Raw genomic sequence first — 16,875 nt, forward strand, 5'->3', positions numbered from 1 at the left:
TTCACATGACTGTAAACCCCATCCTGGCCATGGCATTGTGAATGAATGAGTGTGTGTGAGCGCGTGTGTGTGTGTGTGTGTGCGCGTGCATTTGGCTGTCTCTGCCTCGATCTGTGCAACATGCTACACCACGCTGATCACTGTCGTCTCGTCTCTGCTCGATCTCCTCTGTTTTCTCTCTTCACTCTTTTTTTTTTATTTGAATTTTTTTCTTCCACTTCCCAAATTGATGATCGCATCGATTCTCTGATTTCAGGAGAGGGAGAGAAGGAGGCAGCACGTAATGCTGATGAAGGCTGTGGAAGCCCGCAAAAAAGCTGAGGTATGCACGTTGAAAGCGAAATAAACCTCTACTCCATTCTCTCAGCAGTTCTCGAGCAAGTTTGAAAGATTCTCAGACATCCGACATCTCCGCGATTACTTTTTGCTCTCCGTCTCCCTTAATGTTACTTACTTTTATCTATCTATCTATTTTTTTATTTATTTTGTGGAAGTGCACAGCGTCTCGCGCACATCTCCGTCCCGTTCGGCCGACTCTTCGCCTCAACTTCATCTCCGTCTCTCACGCGCTTTCTCTTTTTCCCCTCTCAGGAGCGTGAACGCCTCAAGCAGGAGAAGCGCGATGAGAAGCGCCTGAACAAAGAGCGCAAGCTGGAGCTGCGCCGCCTCGAACTGGAAATGCTGCGCGAGATGAAGAAGCCCAACGAGGACATGTGCTTAACTGATCACAAGGTAAACTCGCTCACGTGTCCTGGTGTACGCACCGAATCACACACACACACACATTCAAAGTCCTGACATCCAAAGCAGAACATTTTAAGTGAATAGTTAAAGGAATAAAACATATTTGGGGCACGCTGTTATAGTAAAATAATCAACAATGGTGTGGAGTTACTGATTCCATCGTGACGTTAATTATTTCCCTGTAACAGCACTTCACCAAGTGTTTTATTCCTCTTTTGCCACAGATATCATTCAAGCGTTAGTATTTTTTGATTTATGTATAAAAGAATGACTCGTCATACATTTAATCCATTCCTAGTCGTTTATAGTATAAACAGCTGCACGTTAACCAGCGTGAACTCCTCTGTTCCGAACATGCCGGAAAACATAACCTTACACTAGAGACTCCTTCCAAAACGTTAAGCAAACGTCTCGTCATTTCAAACGGCACCATCCCGACACACGTCGCTGTGAACGAGCCGTTACTATAGTAACGATAACGTATCGACGAGCGCGTTAATACGAACCCGCGCTTTGCATCTGCACCCCTGCTAGAGCTCCTGTTCTAGAACCAGAGCCTTCCTTCTTTCCGACCAATCAGAATCAGTTGTTTGTGAACCCGTAAGAAAGATCATGGGTACGCTTCTTGTGTGGCGTTTATCAGTCGTTATTAAAACCGTTTTGTTCGGCTGTCCGTTAGGCTCCGCCCCGTCAGAACATTACAGCGGAGATGGTTCGGTCAAAACGCTTTCGATTTATGACTCTCCGTTATCTCTCTCTCTCTCACACACACACACACTCTCAAACACACACAAGATTGTGGTGCTTTTAGTGCTTTTATTGTGTAATATATACACACACACCTGCTACTAAGAGACTCCATGAGCGTCTGACGTGTCCATTTCCTTAAATATGAATTATAATGCTACTATAAATGTAATACAGGATTGATTATGTATTTTTTCTGCCACTCTAAAACGCACTGTACTGTAGCGTTTCTGTAATATCAGCGTCACATCCGTTGTTAAGTGAACAGAACAGGAGGGTTAAGCACCCTAAGTACCCCGAAGCTGTTGGAGTATATAAATCATGAACGATTGCTCCGATACCCCATCATCATCAATTAAGCCTTAATGAGTCACGCTCGTTTATTTTATTTATTTATTTATTTTTATTGTTGTCGTTGCAGTGATTCAGTTTCCCAGAAATTCTCTCAAATCCAGGCTTTTAAACAGAGCTATCAGGTTCGTGTTTTCCTGGAGGCTCAGTCAGGAGGGGGCGGGGGGAGAGGGCTACTTAAGGCTTACGCACTGTCTGTAACAGCATTAGGTCATCAGTAACACCTTTCAGAAGCAGGAAGATGACAGACAGAAACACTGACACCGTGTGGTCGTAGCAGGGCGCAGCAGCATCGTGGTTTATGGTTTATGACTGGAGTGAAGAAAGGTAGAGATGAGACGCTGGGAGAAATCTGTAAGGTCTGCGGCGCGAAAACTACCGAGGACGGCATTTGGTTTAAAGGGTGCTTGACAAAAAATGTTTAAAAAGTTAAAAATGAGTTACAAATCGCTGCATAATTACGCCGTATTTTTGTGAAAGTGGATATAGATTGCATTTAAATAGAGCAACTTTGGGTCTTGGAGGAAAACAAAAAAAAATGCATCCATAACTATGTGGAATGAGTTTGGAGTGATTTATGTAGATTGATTTTATTGAGGGATTTATTGATTGACTGATTGTACACGTTATTAGAGAATGTTTATATCACATCATTTTTATTATTAACACATCTCAGCACTGTTTTGTGATATGGATTCTTTGTGAAACCTGATGCACTCAATGTCTTGGTGGTGTAAGTTTGGATATCTTTAGAACAAACTAAAGAAGACTGTCTCTCTTGCTCACACACACACACACACAGCCTCTGCCGGAGTTCTCTCGCATCGCGGGTCTGGTGCTGCCGGGACAGGTGTTCTCTGACTGCCTGATGGTGGTGCAGTTCCTGCGCAGCTTCGGGAAGGTGCTGGGCATGGAGCAGAGCGAGTTTCCCACACTGGGTGTGCTGCAGGAAGGTCTCCTCAACCTGGGCAACAGCATGGGTCAGGTGCAGGACCTGCTGGTGCGCCTGCTCTCCTCAGCCGTGTGTGACCCAGGGCTGCCTCCAGGGCACAGGGTGAGAGATCCTCACACACACACACACACACACACACACACGCGTCCAGTATCAAAAATATTCATATCATCATACTGTGAACTCCAGTAATATTGGCACCCTTGGTAAATATGAGCAAAGAAGGTTGTGAAAAATTTTAATTGTTTTAACCTTTTGATCTTTAAAAAAAAAAAAAAAAAATCACAAAAAATCCTCCGCTCTCATGTATCTCAAACAATTGCAAACACAACACAGGTTTATCCCAAAAAATCTTTGTTAGATATAGGTGATGTTACATGGTGACGCATAGTGCAGACCTTTTCTCTTTAAAACGTTCTGCCGTCGTCGTGACTGTCGTCACGAGCCGCGTCTCAAATCGAAAACTCTGACGTTACACTCAAAAGACTTTACTAATGTAGAAAATCCAGAAGACTGGTACGCAAAACAGACCTTTCTGTAGGTTTGAAGACTTCAGAATGGTTTTTCAAATTCAAACACTAGCTGTGATTGGGAAACTGCTACTCGATAACTGTCTAGAATAGTACACAAGTGTGCCATTTGAGACACAATGCTAGTTTGTTTAGTTAGTTGTGGACACACTGTCACATGGTGCTATACTGCCCACGCTGTTTACGTTGGTATTGCACCGTGCGGACGAGTAGAGCTAATTCCAAACAACCACAGGATATGCGTGGCAGCCATCTTGTGTTAAAAGCACTTGTCCACCACAGGCCAAGTCCATCCTGGGTGATCACCTGACCAACGTGGGTCTGAACCGGGACAACGTGTCGGAGGTGCTGCAGCAGTACATGGACTCGCACTGCGCTCAAACCGAGCTGGCCGACATGGCCCTGAGCCTGAAGACCAAGGCCTTCCAAGCACACACACCTGCGCAGAAAGCCTCGGTGCTCGCCTTCCTGGTCAACGAGCTGGCCTGCAGCAAGAGCGTGGTCAGGTACAGCTATGGGCTAGAGCAGACTGAAAACCACCTGCTTAGTTTTGTAGCACTTCTTTAAATATTCATCCAGGAATCAGACCTTGTAAGGAGGTTAGGAGAGAGGTTTTGGTTCTAGGATTATTAATTAATAATAGCGCCTTTGCATTTCATGTGCTACAGAGAGTGACGGCACGGACTATTCAGCATGTTTTAGGGTTTGTACAAAGATCACACCGGTGTCTTATTATGTAACTGAGATCTCTCTCTCTTTCTCTCTTTCACTCTTTCTCTCGCTCTTTCTCTCTCTCTCTCTTTCACTCTCTCACTCTCACTCTCTCTCTCTAACTCTCTCTCTCTCTCTTTCACTCTCTCACTCTCACTCTCTCTCTCTAACTCTCTCTCTCTCTCTTTCACTCTCTCACTCTCACTCTCTCTCTCTAACTCTCTCTCTCTCTCTCTCACTCTCACTCTCTCTCTCTAACTCTCTCTCTCTCTCTTTCACTCTCTCACTCTCTCACTCTCTCTCTCTCTCTCTCTCTCTCTGTATGTTCTCATGCTCAGTGAGATTGATAAGAGCCTGGACCAAATGAACGTGCTGAGGAAAGATGAGTGTATCGTGGAGGGAAAGCTCAAAAAGTGAGTGTCCTTCTCTTCAGTCTTTCACGAAAACTTAATAAAGCCATATTTATGTAATATTTCTCATTATATTTGTTTCTAGGCATTATAGGCAAAATGTCAATCTTCAACTTCTTGAAAAAATCTTATACTTGTTCTAAAATGATCTCATGATAATAAGTATGAGACATGCACAAAAGTACACTGTGAGATTATTATGGATCTCCTAAGGAGAACTATAATGTAAATTTACATCCACGCATGATGAAGTCATATGATGTAAAATGATTTGTTTTTGTGCAAGTGCATTCACGTAAGCAGTGTATGTGCATATAAAACACGTTTGGAATTTGTTGATATCCGATAATGCTATTATTTGTACTCATTAATTAATTCTTGATCCTTTTTGATGTGTTGTTTTTTTTCCCCTGAACTGTTGTGATTTTCTTGTGTACAGGTTGAAGAACATTCACGCGAAGCGCACAGGGAGGCGCGATGCCGGCGGAGGGGACGAGCCTCACGCCACAGGCACGCCAAGCGCCGGACACAAGCGCAAGAGAAAGGCCGGCGACAGCGATGACGACGAGGACGAAGACGAGGACAGCGACGAGGCTGTAGATGACGAGGATGAGGACGACGAAGAAGAGGTGAAGAAGGCGAGAAAGGTGGAGACGTGCGACGAGGTAAGAGCCGACACGCGACTGGAACCAAACAACGGTTCATTTAATCGCGAAATATTTCCAACCTGTCCTTCCTGTGACCATGTTTGGATATTTGTGTGTGTGTGTGTGTGTGTGTGTGTGTGTGTGTGTGTAAAACTTAGGATGAAGGAGATCAAGCCACGAGCGTAGAAGAGCTAGAGAAACAGATTGAAAAATTATCGAAGGTAAACACGCACATGCAGTCAGTATTAAACAAACACATGCATACGCTCATGCACACACACACACACTCTCTCTCTATTTTGTGAGAGCAGCAACAGAATCTGATCAGAAGGAAGCTGTTCGAATCGTCTCACGCTTTGCGCTCCATGGGCTACGGACAGGACCGCTACCGCCGCCGCTACTGGGTTCTCCCACAGTGCGGAGGGGTCTTCATCGAGGGAATGGAGAGTGGAGAAGGTATCGTTGTTTACACCAAGTTATGCTCTGTTTACACTGCCAGCTCATGTAAAGTTAGTGCTTCTTTCTGTGTAGTGTAGTACGTCAGCGTTTGGTTTGTTTTGCATGCCTGACGTGTATGCGAGCCGAACCCTCCTAGACTTACTCATTACTTCCACTTCCATCCAAAGACTTTCATGATTCTCATTTTTACTTTTATGCTTTTCCATCATCATTATTTCTATTTTCAGTCTTCAGCTGTTTCCTTTTTCTCATTTACTTTTAACTTGACCCTACAGCAGACTGCTTGAGAGTGTTCATGCCCTGAACAACAGTTTTAAGCTATTAGGCACCTTAACGAGGGAAAGTTGAATGAACTAAAGCATGGTGTTGAAGATACTAATTAAAAAAAAAAGCACAGTGGACTTAGACCTGGTTGCTGTGATATTTAGGCTGTATGTTGTAACATTCAGGGGGATCAAAACATTAAACTGAACAAGTTTCACAGATATTTGACGTACAGAAATGGAATAATGAGGCCCTGAACAAAGGGGGGTCAATATTAAAGGTAACAGTCAGTATGTGTTGGCCTCCAGCTGCTTTAACTACTACAGTGCATCTCATCCTCATGGACTGCAGCAGATTTGTCAGTTGTTGCTGTGAGACTTCACTTAATATATTGTACAATAATAAGTATAAACTGAGCAAAAATGATCAATTAGATGAAGGTGAAAGGGACAGTATTTTCAGCCGTTTTGTTTAACGGCGCGTGTGATATTATACAGGAATCACTAAAACATGCATGAATGAAGGTCAGCTGAAGCATACGCACACGTGTCTCTTTACAGGTCCCGAGGAAATGGAGAAGGAGCGAGAGAGGCTCCGCAACTTTGAGCCTGTGAGGATCAAGGAAGAGCCACAGGAAGAGGAGGAGGAGGATGATGAGGAGGAGATGCAGGTGGAGGAGGCGCAGCAGCAGCCGGAGGTGCAGACGCAGGCACAGGTGAAGCAGGAGGAGGAGGAGCACGCTGAGAAGGAAGTGAAACAGGAAGACGAGAAGCCCTGCTCGCCGCCAAACAAACTCCAGGAGGAGAAGGACGCTCAGCCATTAGACTCCACCTCCTGTCTTCTCAAGGAGCCCCTGAACCCACCAGGTGACCTCGCGTCCCTTTGCCATATTCCTGACAGCAGCATGACGACTGTCACCGCGGCAACCGCATCAGCATCATCTCCAACTCATTCTACCTCCAAGCCTACTGAACTGTGCAGCACTCCTGTGGACTCCGTACCTCTCATCGCTCAGTTTGGTGCTCCTCTTCCTCAGTTCGGTGTTCCTCTGTCCCTACAGCATCATCAGCACCTCCTGGCGAACGATCAGCTCCTGCGCGTTTTAACGGAGCGCAGCGGCCACTGGTTCAGCCTCCTGCCCCGCTCGCCCTGTGATGACTCTTCCCTCATCCAACCCACAACGCCGCTGTGCTCCTCAGCTCAGTCCAATATTGTCCAGCCCAGGAGCCCTCCCGCTCCATCCTGCTCCCCTCACCAACAACTCCAACCTCCCTCTGCCTCCAGCAGCCCCCTCAACGCTGCTCACGACAGCCTGGGAAACCTCACTATCTCTCCTCTGCAGGTAAGCAGCCCTCATACATGTCTGTATTTACTTTAATGCGATATGATTGTTTGTTCTTTATATAATTACGGGTGCTGAGTCAGAACAGGGGTTTATGTAATCATTTCTCTTCAGTGATGCTGAATGCTGAACGTCTTGTTTTGTGTGCAGGTAAAACCCGCTGGTGCTCTGCTGCCTTTGCCCATGTGTGGATGGTCAGGTGGGGTGATCAGCCCCAACCTGCCCATGTGCAGCAGCCCTATGCCTCTTTGCCCGCTCACTGAGGGAAGTGCAAGCCCCCTGCTGGCCCCCAGTGTCTCCACCAGCAAGAGTGGCTCTCCTGCGCCCCCTGGGGACAAACTGCCCTCTGCACTATCACCTGCTATAGATCTGCCACGAAACCACGACCAGCCACAGCCAAAGCCCATTCCAGAAGGTGAGACACACACACACACACACACACACAGGACGCACGACCTATGCTTCCATAAAGCCTACACAAAATTTAACATGGCTGCACATACATAGCATCAACAGGCTCGTATACATACTACTCATTATGGTGTTGCTTGTGTGTGTGTGTGTGTGTTGCAGACATGCTAATGGGCTGGTGGAAGATGACGGACATGGAGGAACTGCAGGCCCTGATGAAGACGCTCCACAGTAGAGGCATCAGAGAGAGAGCGCTGCAAAAACAGCTCCAGAAATCCATAGAGCTCATCTCTCAGACCTGCAACAAGAACAAAGAGGGTGAGTCACTATAATATACACTTCAAGCAAAAGTTCATTTTTATTCATTTTAATAATTGATAATAATAATAATAATAATAACCTGGCCTCCGTGAGATTTTAATGCCTTAGATGAGACTTAAAGTAAACATGTTGATCGTTTTAAGTCATTAAACACCTTAATGAGGCGAATGAATGAAAATACATTGAGGGGGGTGCAAACTTTTGAGCTTGCTGATAAGAATTTCGAATTCCTTTTGTTGACAAGCTATACGCAAGCTTTCGCACTTGACACTGTTGCTAGAAAAGTAACCTAGTCTTGTAGAGCTAAACGGATTACATCATTTTATTATAACGGCCCAAGTGTCTCCTTCCTCTTATCCAGAGCAGTTTGTCAATGATTACAACAGTTTATTAAAGAATGATATGTCATGCTTTTTTATTTTTTATCCATTTGTGGTTACCTTTAGTGTTGTGGAACATCTGCAAAAACGATTTAATCCCTGCTGTCATTTAGGTTATAGCGGCTATTGAGCGGGGTGGATGTAACACTCACAGGTCATCTCCTTGTGTGTGTGTGTGTGTGTGTGTGTAGTAGCTGTGATGGAGGTGTCGGAGCTGGATGAGGGCCAGGTTTCCGTGGAGACGCTACAGGAGTGGTGCGTGGAGGAGCAGGCCATGGAGACGGACATCGCCTTACTACAGCAGGTGGAGGAGCTTGAACGTAGGGTCACTTCAGCTAGCCTGCAGGTCAAGGTAAAAAAAAAGAGAGAAAAATTAGTGTGTGTGTGTGTGTGTGTGTGTGTGTGTGTGTGTGTGTGTTTGATTTTAAATTAAAGAAGTTCTTTAAAAGATCAAAGTGCTCCAAATGTACTTTGTGGTGCTGTTTTAAGGATGCCATCGTCAACTTTGTTAAAATCCCCAAGAATTAAAATGGGCTTGGTCGTGTTTCTACACTTATTAATATGCATAAATATGCAAATTGAACACTCTTGCTTATCCTTCTGCAGTCTGAAATAGCCTAATATCACGAACGTATCTATCCAGCTACACTTAGCGTGCATTTTTGTGATTTCTGTAATCGAATCTCGATTGTTTTTGTTGACGTACCCCAGGGCTGGATGCACCCGGAGCCCCAGTCGGAGCGGGAGGACCTGCTGTATTACGAGCACAAGCCCCTTCCAAAAGCCTGCCCGGGGGCGGAGTCACAGGAGGAGCGGAGCTCGGAAAAAGGCCTGAGACGGCAGCCCAGCAACCCGCTGGACATCGCCGTGATGCGCCTGGCCGAGCTGGAGCGCCACATCGAGAGAAGGTACCTGCGGAGCCCCTTAGGGACAACCATCCAGATCAGGCTGGATAATGTGGGGACGGTCACTGTGCCCGCCCCTGCGCCATCCACTAGCGCTGGAGGGGAAGGGTAGGTCATCCACGCAGCCAGCCTTCATCTCTTCATCTCCTCTATCTCTTCCTCCTCCTCCTCTTGCTCCTTCTCCTCCTCCCCTCTCTTCTGGCTGGGGCGGCTGTGCTTGTGGTGTGTGTGTGTGTTCACCCGGGGCCCAGTTCTTCAAGGGGTTCCATGGTTTTCGGTTCAGATTCAAACACTTGCATTTGAGTTCCTTTCTGTTCTTGGTTGCATGCGTTCAATTTTTTTGTGGTCTTTTTTGTTTGTTTGTCTGTTTGGTTTGGAAAGGGTTTCTCTTTTGCTGTTTCGTGAGAGCATGGCGCATTTTAACCACGTGGCTTCACTTTCTCTCCGAATTTCCACTGGAAGTTTTCATCATGCAGTCAATGCCATTCCACAGGATGTGTGTGCTGTATTCTAACAATCCATGTTTAGTCTCCTTTTTGTCTATAGAGGACTGTAATGATGTTTTTTCTTTGAGGCCAGTGTTATACGCGGAGCGACGCGTAAGCCGCGTAATATGAACTTGTCGTCTCAGAAATTCAGAGTAAATATATAATATGTAGCCTGCTAATGTTGATGATGATTTTGAGGACATACTTATACTTTGTACATAAGAGGTGTGTTAAATTCAAACTCTAAGCACTTGTAGGGGTGAATGATGTTAAAAATGTGTGTGATGATGATAAATGTCTATAGGACATAAATCCGATTTATTATTTTAGCTTGATTTGTTACATATTGGCTGACGTTGAATTAATCATTTCCATGAACTGTTTGATGACTTGAGAAGAACAGAAGTGTAATAATGCACACACAGTCATTCGTCAACGTGATCATTACATTTTAATGTTAAAAATGTTACAAGGAGAACATATAATGTACTTTTCTGTGCTAATGTACTCAATCGTGCCACCAGTTACAACTCAGAGTTATCACTGTGCTTCATGACAAACGTATATTTATTGAACATATTACGCATGTTGTGTATTTTAGCAGCTCATTTCTGGTCAGATCAAATAAGAACGATTAGGTGATTTTATAGCAATTGTGTGAGGCTGTATCGTTTCCTCCACTGTTACTGATACGATAGCACTGAACGAATGCTGGTTATGTGCTGTCCTTCCATCTTGTGCCCGTGTGTACCTGTGGTTAACATCAAGTATAATGCTGGCCTTAAGCTCTAAATATATGTATTTATGTGTGTGTGTGGATGTGTGTTGATGTTTGTAACCTGGCTCTTTGTCGTTGTGTCTCTCAGGGGTGAGGAGGAGATCGCTCCGGGGATGAAGGTGTGGAGGAAGGCTCTGAGCGAGGTGAGGAACTCGTCGCAGCTGGCCATGTGTCTGCAACAGCTGCAGAAGTCCATCGCCTGGGAGAGATCCATCATGAAAGTGGTGAGTGTGTGTGTGTGTGTGTGTGATCTCAGACTCGGGTGCGGTGCCAACCTTTGCACAATGATGAAACGATATTTTAAGCATGTACTAAGCTGTGTGTGTGTGTGTGTATAGTACTGCCAGATCTGTCGTAAGGGGGATAATGAGGACTTACTGCTGCTGTGCGATGGCTGTGATAAGGGCTGTCACACCTACTGCCACAAGCCCAAGATCAACGCCATCCCTGAGGGAGACTGGTACTGCCCTGCCTGCATCTCCAAGGTAACCACGTCCATCTGCCGTCACGTTCAGAGCTCACACACACTCTGCTGAGAAATCTCAGCGCTTTCAGGGATGCAGTCTGGCCAAGAAATCCCCTCCCCCCCTTCGTATATCACTGAATAGTAACAGGCCGTGACCCGAGAAATTATACGCATCGTGTCAAGTCAAACGTGACCTAATGAATGGCACGTGACATTACGATGCTTTTCTACCTCGGATTACGTTTTAATACTACTCATTTGGCAGGCACTTTTTTGCGGCAGAATTGGTAAGGATTCAGGATTTTATACACCGAAATGTTTGCATTTTTCTAACCAAGGGTGAAAATCGTGTACGCTTCGGTGTGTTAGCGGTAAAACCGTCATTTCCTGTCATATCTTGATGAAAAAGGTGAGCAATTTCCTGAGTATGACTTTTGGACCGTCAGACAGTATACTGTCAGATAGAACGCTGTTATTTGCATCCACCTGATTTTGGACGTTAAAAAGTTCAAGAGCTTAAATGCTCAACACGAGATACCGAGAGTTGTAGTCTAGATTGAAAAAAATTACGAAAACATCCGAATTGGCAGTCATTTGTCGTGTGTGTTAATTCAGATAAATATATTTGGGAAATTATGTGCTAGTTCCTAATTCTAATCTAATGTTACGTCTAATACAACTTCGTATCCTCCAATCGATATGCAATCAGCTTTGTTCAGAATCTGGGGTAAATTCCTGAATGACAATGACGTAGATTATTAGAAGGATTATTTAGAAAGTATCAGAGTTATGCCTTTCTCAATAATGATCGATTTATAATGAATTTCTGATGGTTGTGTCGATTCAATTTATCGTTGCTTTTTAAATCTGTGCGTCGATTCCAAATCGTTACACCACGCTGATACAAAACAGTCGCCATTAAGTGTTTGTGTGTGTGTGTTGAATTTTTATCTTTTTTTGTATACAAAATGCTAGAGTCGTCAGTACCTTAAAAAAAACTTTTTAAAACAATTGAAACTCGCAGGAGGCGTTCCTGTAACTGCACACCTTTCAAATGACTGACTGCAGCTACTGAATAATTTATCGTAGCTCCTGAATCGTATGCTTTAACTAAATAATAAGCTGGAACGTTATGAAAAGAAGTCAGCACGCCATGTGGTCTGGAACAGGGAAGTTCATTTCCTTCACCGTCTGTCTTGCTGATTTTGGCTTTAGAAATTAATCTAGTCTGTTGCATTAAAATATAAAGGTGTGTGTGTGTGTGTGATAGTGATACTTTGGCACTTGGGGAAGTTCCCACTTTGACTTCAAAATGCAGACTAAGGGCGCATGAAACGAAGTGCAGGAATAAGTGCGTATGACTTCAGAGACTCGAGTGAGATCAGGAACAACGATTTAAACGCAATCCAATTTCCCCAGGCAAGCAACCAGTCCCCTAAGAACAAGAAGCCTCAGAGTCGCGTGCAGTCCAGCGGAGGGGGCAAGAAATCCTCGGAGACGGCCAAGAAGAACAAGAAGCAGCAGGAGGCGTGTGAGGAAGAGGAGGCAGGTGGAAGCAGCAACACCAGCAACAGCAGCCCAAAGAAAACAGCCACGGCTTCCAGCCAGGCGAAGAAGAGCTCGCCCGCTCCTCCCACCGCCAAGCCCGAGAGCCCGGCCTGCGTGAAACGAGCCAAAACGGCCAGGGACAACAACCGCGACCTGGGCCTCTGCAGGTATGGCATATATACATAAATAAAACAATATTTCAAGTAGTTTATCGTTCAGATACAACAAAACTCAAGCGCATACGTTTAAAACAAGCTTACTATATTTATAATGCAAAATGCATTGCATCTACATGTTGTTATCGCAGTCTATATTCAAATGCATTCCTAATATGTGAAATGCTATTATTTATATTTAGTCAAATATTCATCCTGTATATTGCCTGTATATATTATATAAAGTACTAAAGACAAGAAAAACGACAGACATTACCTCTGAGATCAGATTTTCATGAGGCTTTATTCTTGAAGAGTAAACAGATTATGCTTTCAGATAAACAAATATGACAAATGTTTCTTTTTTGGCTCGACTGCTTAGAGTGACCATTATCTCAGCCACAAACATTTCCCAATTTCCTTTCTTTAGCTGTTCTTTACTGATTTCCTATCAGTAAGAGTATTGCATGTAGAGCAGGATTAACTTGCTGGCTGGATGTTTTCTGACATCATCTGTTTCTCTTGTGAAGGATTCTCTTGGCTGAACTGGAGCGCCATCAGGACGCCTGGCCCTTCCTCACACCCGTCAACCTCAAATCGGTCCCCGGATACCGGAAAGTCATCAAAAAGCCCATGGACTTCTCCACCATCCGCGAGAAACTCGTCAGCAGCCAGTGAGTCTCCCTTACGTCCTCTGTCCTAGTGATGGCGACCTTTAGTGACTCAGTTCTTCCGAAATGAATCAATGTATGAATATTTTGATTCCTTTGATTCACCAGTCGGAGCGTAATATTGAAAGGACTGCAGGTTGAAGAAAATCACAGAATCATTATGAATTCATGTGCGCGATTCGCTTAAACGATTTTTGTCTCAGCTGACCCCAATTTAGTTTTTACATTTTTGTTTGTTTTTCTTCCTTTTAGGTACCAGAACCTCGAGACGTTCATCATCGACGTCAACCTGGTATTCGATAACTGCGAAAAGTTCAACGAGGACAACTCGGACATCGGCCGCGCCGGACACAACATGAGGAAGTTCTTCGAGAAAAGGTGGACTGAGCTCCTGAAGCAGACTAACTGATCCACTTGGAGCGACCGCGCGCCACTTTTTCCGAACCCCTCGACGTGGAGCTCGGATCAGAACCGCCCAGAATTTTCCTCCCAGCAAATCAAAGCGCCGTTCTCAAACCTGAACATGTCACACACACCTATATACACCCCACACACAACACCCCAAAGAGACACAGGACAGAGGGTGTCTTTGTGCAATATCATTTCCTTGTAGAAAAGAGTAATCGCACTGAAATCTTCAACCATAAGAGCTGTATCTAGGACAAAACAAAACAAAAACAAACAAAAAAAAACACTTTCCACTACCTGTAAATATCATTTTGTTTCTTCTGTTGTTTTTTTTTTAACTTTATCGTTAATATTATAGTGAATGTATTTAATTTTTTTAAATGATTATTTATGACAACAAAAAGGTCCATTCTTCATTTTCTATGAAAAGGAAGAAACAGCGCAAACTGCTTTAAAAAAAAAAAAATCAAATGGAATGTTTATTTGTATGTGTGTGGTTTTTTTTTGTTTTGTTTTTTGTTTATTAAAATTATTTTCTTCTCCAAATATGAAACGAAGCCAAGAAAAGAAAGGAACCTGTTTACACCACTCTGGGCCGTCCGACGTCAGAGTTTTCCCCTTGTACACACACACACACACACACACACACACACACACACACACACACACACACACACACACAAACACACACAAACACACATGGACGAGCAGTGGTTTCCACCCCCACCCCCCCACCCCCCCCAAAAAACAAAAAAAAACAAAAAAAAAAACGTGTACATACTGTCTGTTGATACCGATATATATATCAAGTCTTGTTTGGAATGATGTGTACATATGGTTTCAAACATTGGATATTGTTCATGCCTTAGACCAATTGTAGCATTTAATTTTAGTCTTAAAGTGACTTATTATTATTGTTATTATTATTATTATTATTATTATTATTATTGACACATTTATTGGTTGTACAGTATACACATATCTTCTACAAACACTGTGGTCTCCTTAATCTTGGTAGTGCCTGCCCTTCTGAACAGGGTGTAGGGAAGTATTTTTCTTTTTTGTTTTTGTTTGTTTTTATGATTTTTCTTTTTTTTTTTTTTTTAAAGAAAAAAAAAAAAGAAACACCCCCTGGCTTCCTCCGCAGCCTGGCATATATACTGTACAACACAAGTGTGTATCCCCATATGAGAACTGTTGGGAGTAGGTTTCAGCGACACACACATGCGGTGTGCTTTCGGTAACCACTATGGCCACATCCCAAACTGTGCAACCCCTGGTTCACCGTGGCTTTGTCGTAAATCGCATCGTTCTTCACAGCAGTATGCCAAAACAGTGCTCAGAGAACACAACTGTGAGTGGCGTACTGATTTAAAGTACTACTTAGCGGGATAGAGTGCGGTTTGGGACGCAGCCCGAGCCTGAGTCTCCTCCTCCTCATCCTCTTGCTCCTCTTCCTCCTCCCCCATCATCCCTGTGAGTCTTGGCCACTGGAGGCAGCTAGAACACAGTTTTTTTGTACCCGAGTCAGAGTACTTGAAGTTATTTTATTTAAAGCTATTGTGGGAAACAAAATGGTAGCGTTCTTTTTGTAGGAGCATTATTTTTCACTAGTGTGTATGTGTGCGTGCGTGCGTGTGTATGTGTGTGTGCGTGTGTGTGTATGTATATGTGTGAGTGTGTGTGTGTGCGTGCGTGAGTGTGTGTGGCACGGACCTATTAAAAGGATGTTTTTAAAGTCATATTTCTGCTCCTTGGTGTTTTTTCCACTGTAATAGTTTGAGTGCACAGACATGAACAATAAACATAGTTATTTTTCAGCCCCAAATCATAAACTCCTCCATCCTGAAGACTTACCCATGCTCGTTACAAAGCTCGGACACTGGAGACGCCTTCCATAAATGTTATATAAACGCCTCCTTACAGAATACTGCACCATATCAAACATTTCTGTGAATGAGTCGTTGCTATGGAAGTGATAACATATCAGAACAAACGCTTTAATATAAACATGAGATTTGCAGCTGCACTATTGTCAGAGCTGTGGTGGTAGAAAATTAATCAACACCTTCTGACCAACCAGGGTCCAGAATCCAAAACAAACCTGGCAGAAAAATGAGCAAAACTCCAAATCATACAGCAGTAAATCTGAAAACATCCTTCAGAATATTATTTTATTGTAACATATAACAATAATATATAATAATATGTTAGATACATATTAGTTTTGGTAGTCTTTTGAATTCTTCAATATCTGAATGAAGCTGGCAGTAGTAAAAGTAGATAAAGTCAGAAAACATCACACAACTAAAATAAAAAATAGTTCTACTTATCTATCTATCTGTCTGTCTGTCTGTCTGTCTATCTGTCTATCTATTTACTCTTTAGGACAGCATAGTACTGCCAGTTTTTTTATATTATTATATATTAAAAATATTATTATTATTATTATTATTATTATTATTATTATCACTATTATTATGATTGTTGTTATTATTGCTGTTGTTTTGCTTGATAATGTTTTATATTTTCGGAGTGACACGGTTATTTAAACTTATTAGTATTAGTAGTATATTTATTATTAAATAATAACAGCTATTATTAATATTATTATTGTTATTAGTATTAGTAGTAGTAGTAGTAGTAGTAGTAGTAGTAGTATTATAGGGTAGTAGTAGTAGACAGTATAGGGTTGTCAGTTGTTTATTGTGTATTAGTCTTATTAGAATAATTTCTAAGTACTTTATTTATTTATTTATTGTGTGCTATATGTGAGTTATTTACGATTTAGGACAGCACACTACTAGCAGCAGTTTTTATTTATTTTTATTTTTTATTAAATATTTGTATTCAATAACAACTATAACAACAATTCTTTATTTAATATAAAGATATAATACATTTTAGATCTATTTAATTTTAGACAATTCTAACATATATGAAGCAACATTTATTATGATCAGATTATTATTAATATGAAGTCTTACCTCTTCAAAGAAAATACGTGAACTAGAACATGCTTTAAATATATATTTTTAAATATCTTCTTTTTATTTTTGTTTTATTATTTATTTATCTATTTTTACCTGAGTCAGCCATGTTAAGCATGGAAAGTAAACACAGATCACATGACCCTTCACGTGACGTTTTCGTTAACCAGGAAGCAGGGGCGCGAGACAGCAGGGTG

General features: G+C 42.8%; 1 protein-coding gene across 14 annotated transcripts in view; it reads left to right on the forward strand.

Annotated features, from left to right (window-relative positions):
- Positions 1-15,430, forward strand: part of baz2ba (bromodomain adjacent to zinc finger domain, 2Ba) — a 99,775-nt gene extending 84,345 nt beyond the window's left edge. For 8 of the 14 annotated variants that reach the window (XM_017481703.3, XM_017481706.3, XM_017481707.3 and 5 more), the window contains 18 exons: positions 257-322; positions 592-732; positions 2,645-2,896; positions 3,607-3,830; positions 4,374-4,448; positions 4,885-5,110; positions 5,251-5,313; positions 5,404-5,548; positions 6,376-7,157; positions 7,308-7,572; positions 7,731-7,886; positions 8,461-8,621; positions 8,981-9,282; positions 10,529-10,664; positions 10,779-10,925; positions 12,326-12,621; positions 13,140-13,283; positions 13,533-15,430. In XM_017481703.3, the coding sequence (XP_017337192.2) occupies positions 257-322; positions 592-732; positions 2,645-2,896; positions 3,607-3,830; positions 4,374-4,448; positions 4,885-5,110; positions 5,251-5,313; positions 5,404-5,548; positions 6,376-7,157; positions 7,308-7,572; positions 7,731-7,886; positions 8,461-8,621; positions 8,981-9,282; positions 10,529-10,664; positions 10,779-10,925; positions 12,326-12,621; positions 13,140-13,283; positions 13,533-13,689 (3,738 nt within the window). In that variant the 3' untranslated portion in view covers positions 13,690-15,430. The remainder of the gene's footprint in view (positions 1-256; positions 323-591; positions 733-2,644; positions 2,897-3,606; positions 3,831-4,373; positions 4,449-4,884; positions 5,111-5,250; positions 5,314-5,403; positions 5,549-6,375; positions 7,158-7,307; positions 7,573-7,730; positions 7,887-8,460; positions 8,622-8,980; positions 9,283-10,528; positions 10,665-10,778; positions 10,926-12,325; positions 12,622-13,139; positions 13,284-13,532) is intronic. The other 6 variants (XM_017481710.3, XM_053684646.1, XM_017481713.3 and 3 more) reach the window with 2 other exon arrangements.
- The last annotated feature ends 1,445 nt before the right edge of the window (positions 15,431-16,875 follow it).

This window comes from Ictalurus punctatus, chromosome 12, assembly GCF_001660625.3.
Source record: "Ictalurus punctatus breed USDA103 chromosome 12, Coco_2.0, whole genome shotgun sequence".
NCBI classification, from domain to species: domain Eukaryota; kingdom Metazoa; phylum Chordata; class Actinopteri; order Siluriformes; family Ictaluridae; genus Ictalurus; species Ictalurus punctatus.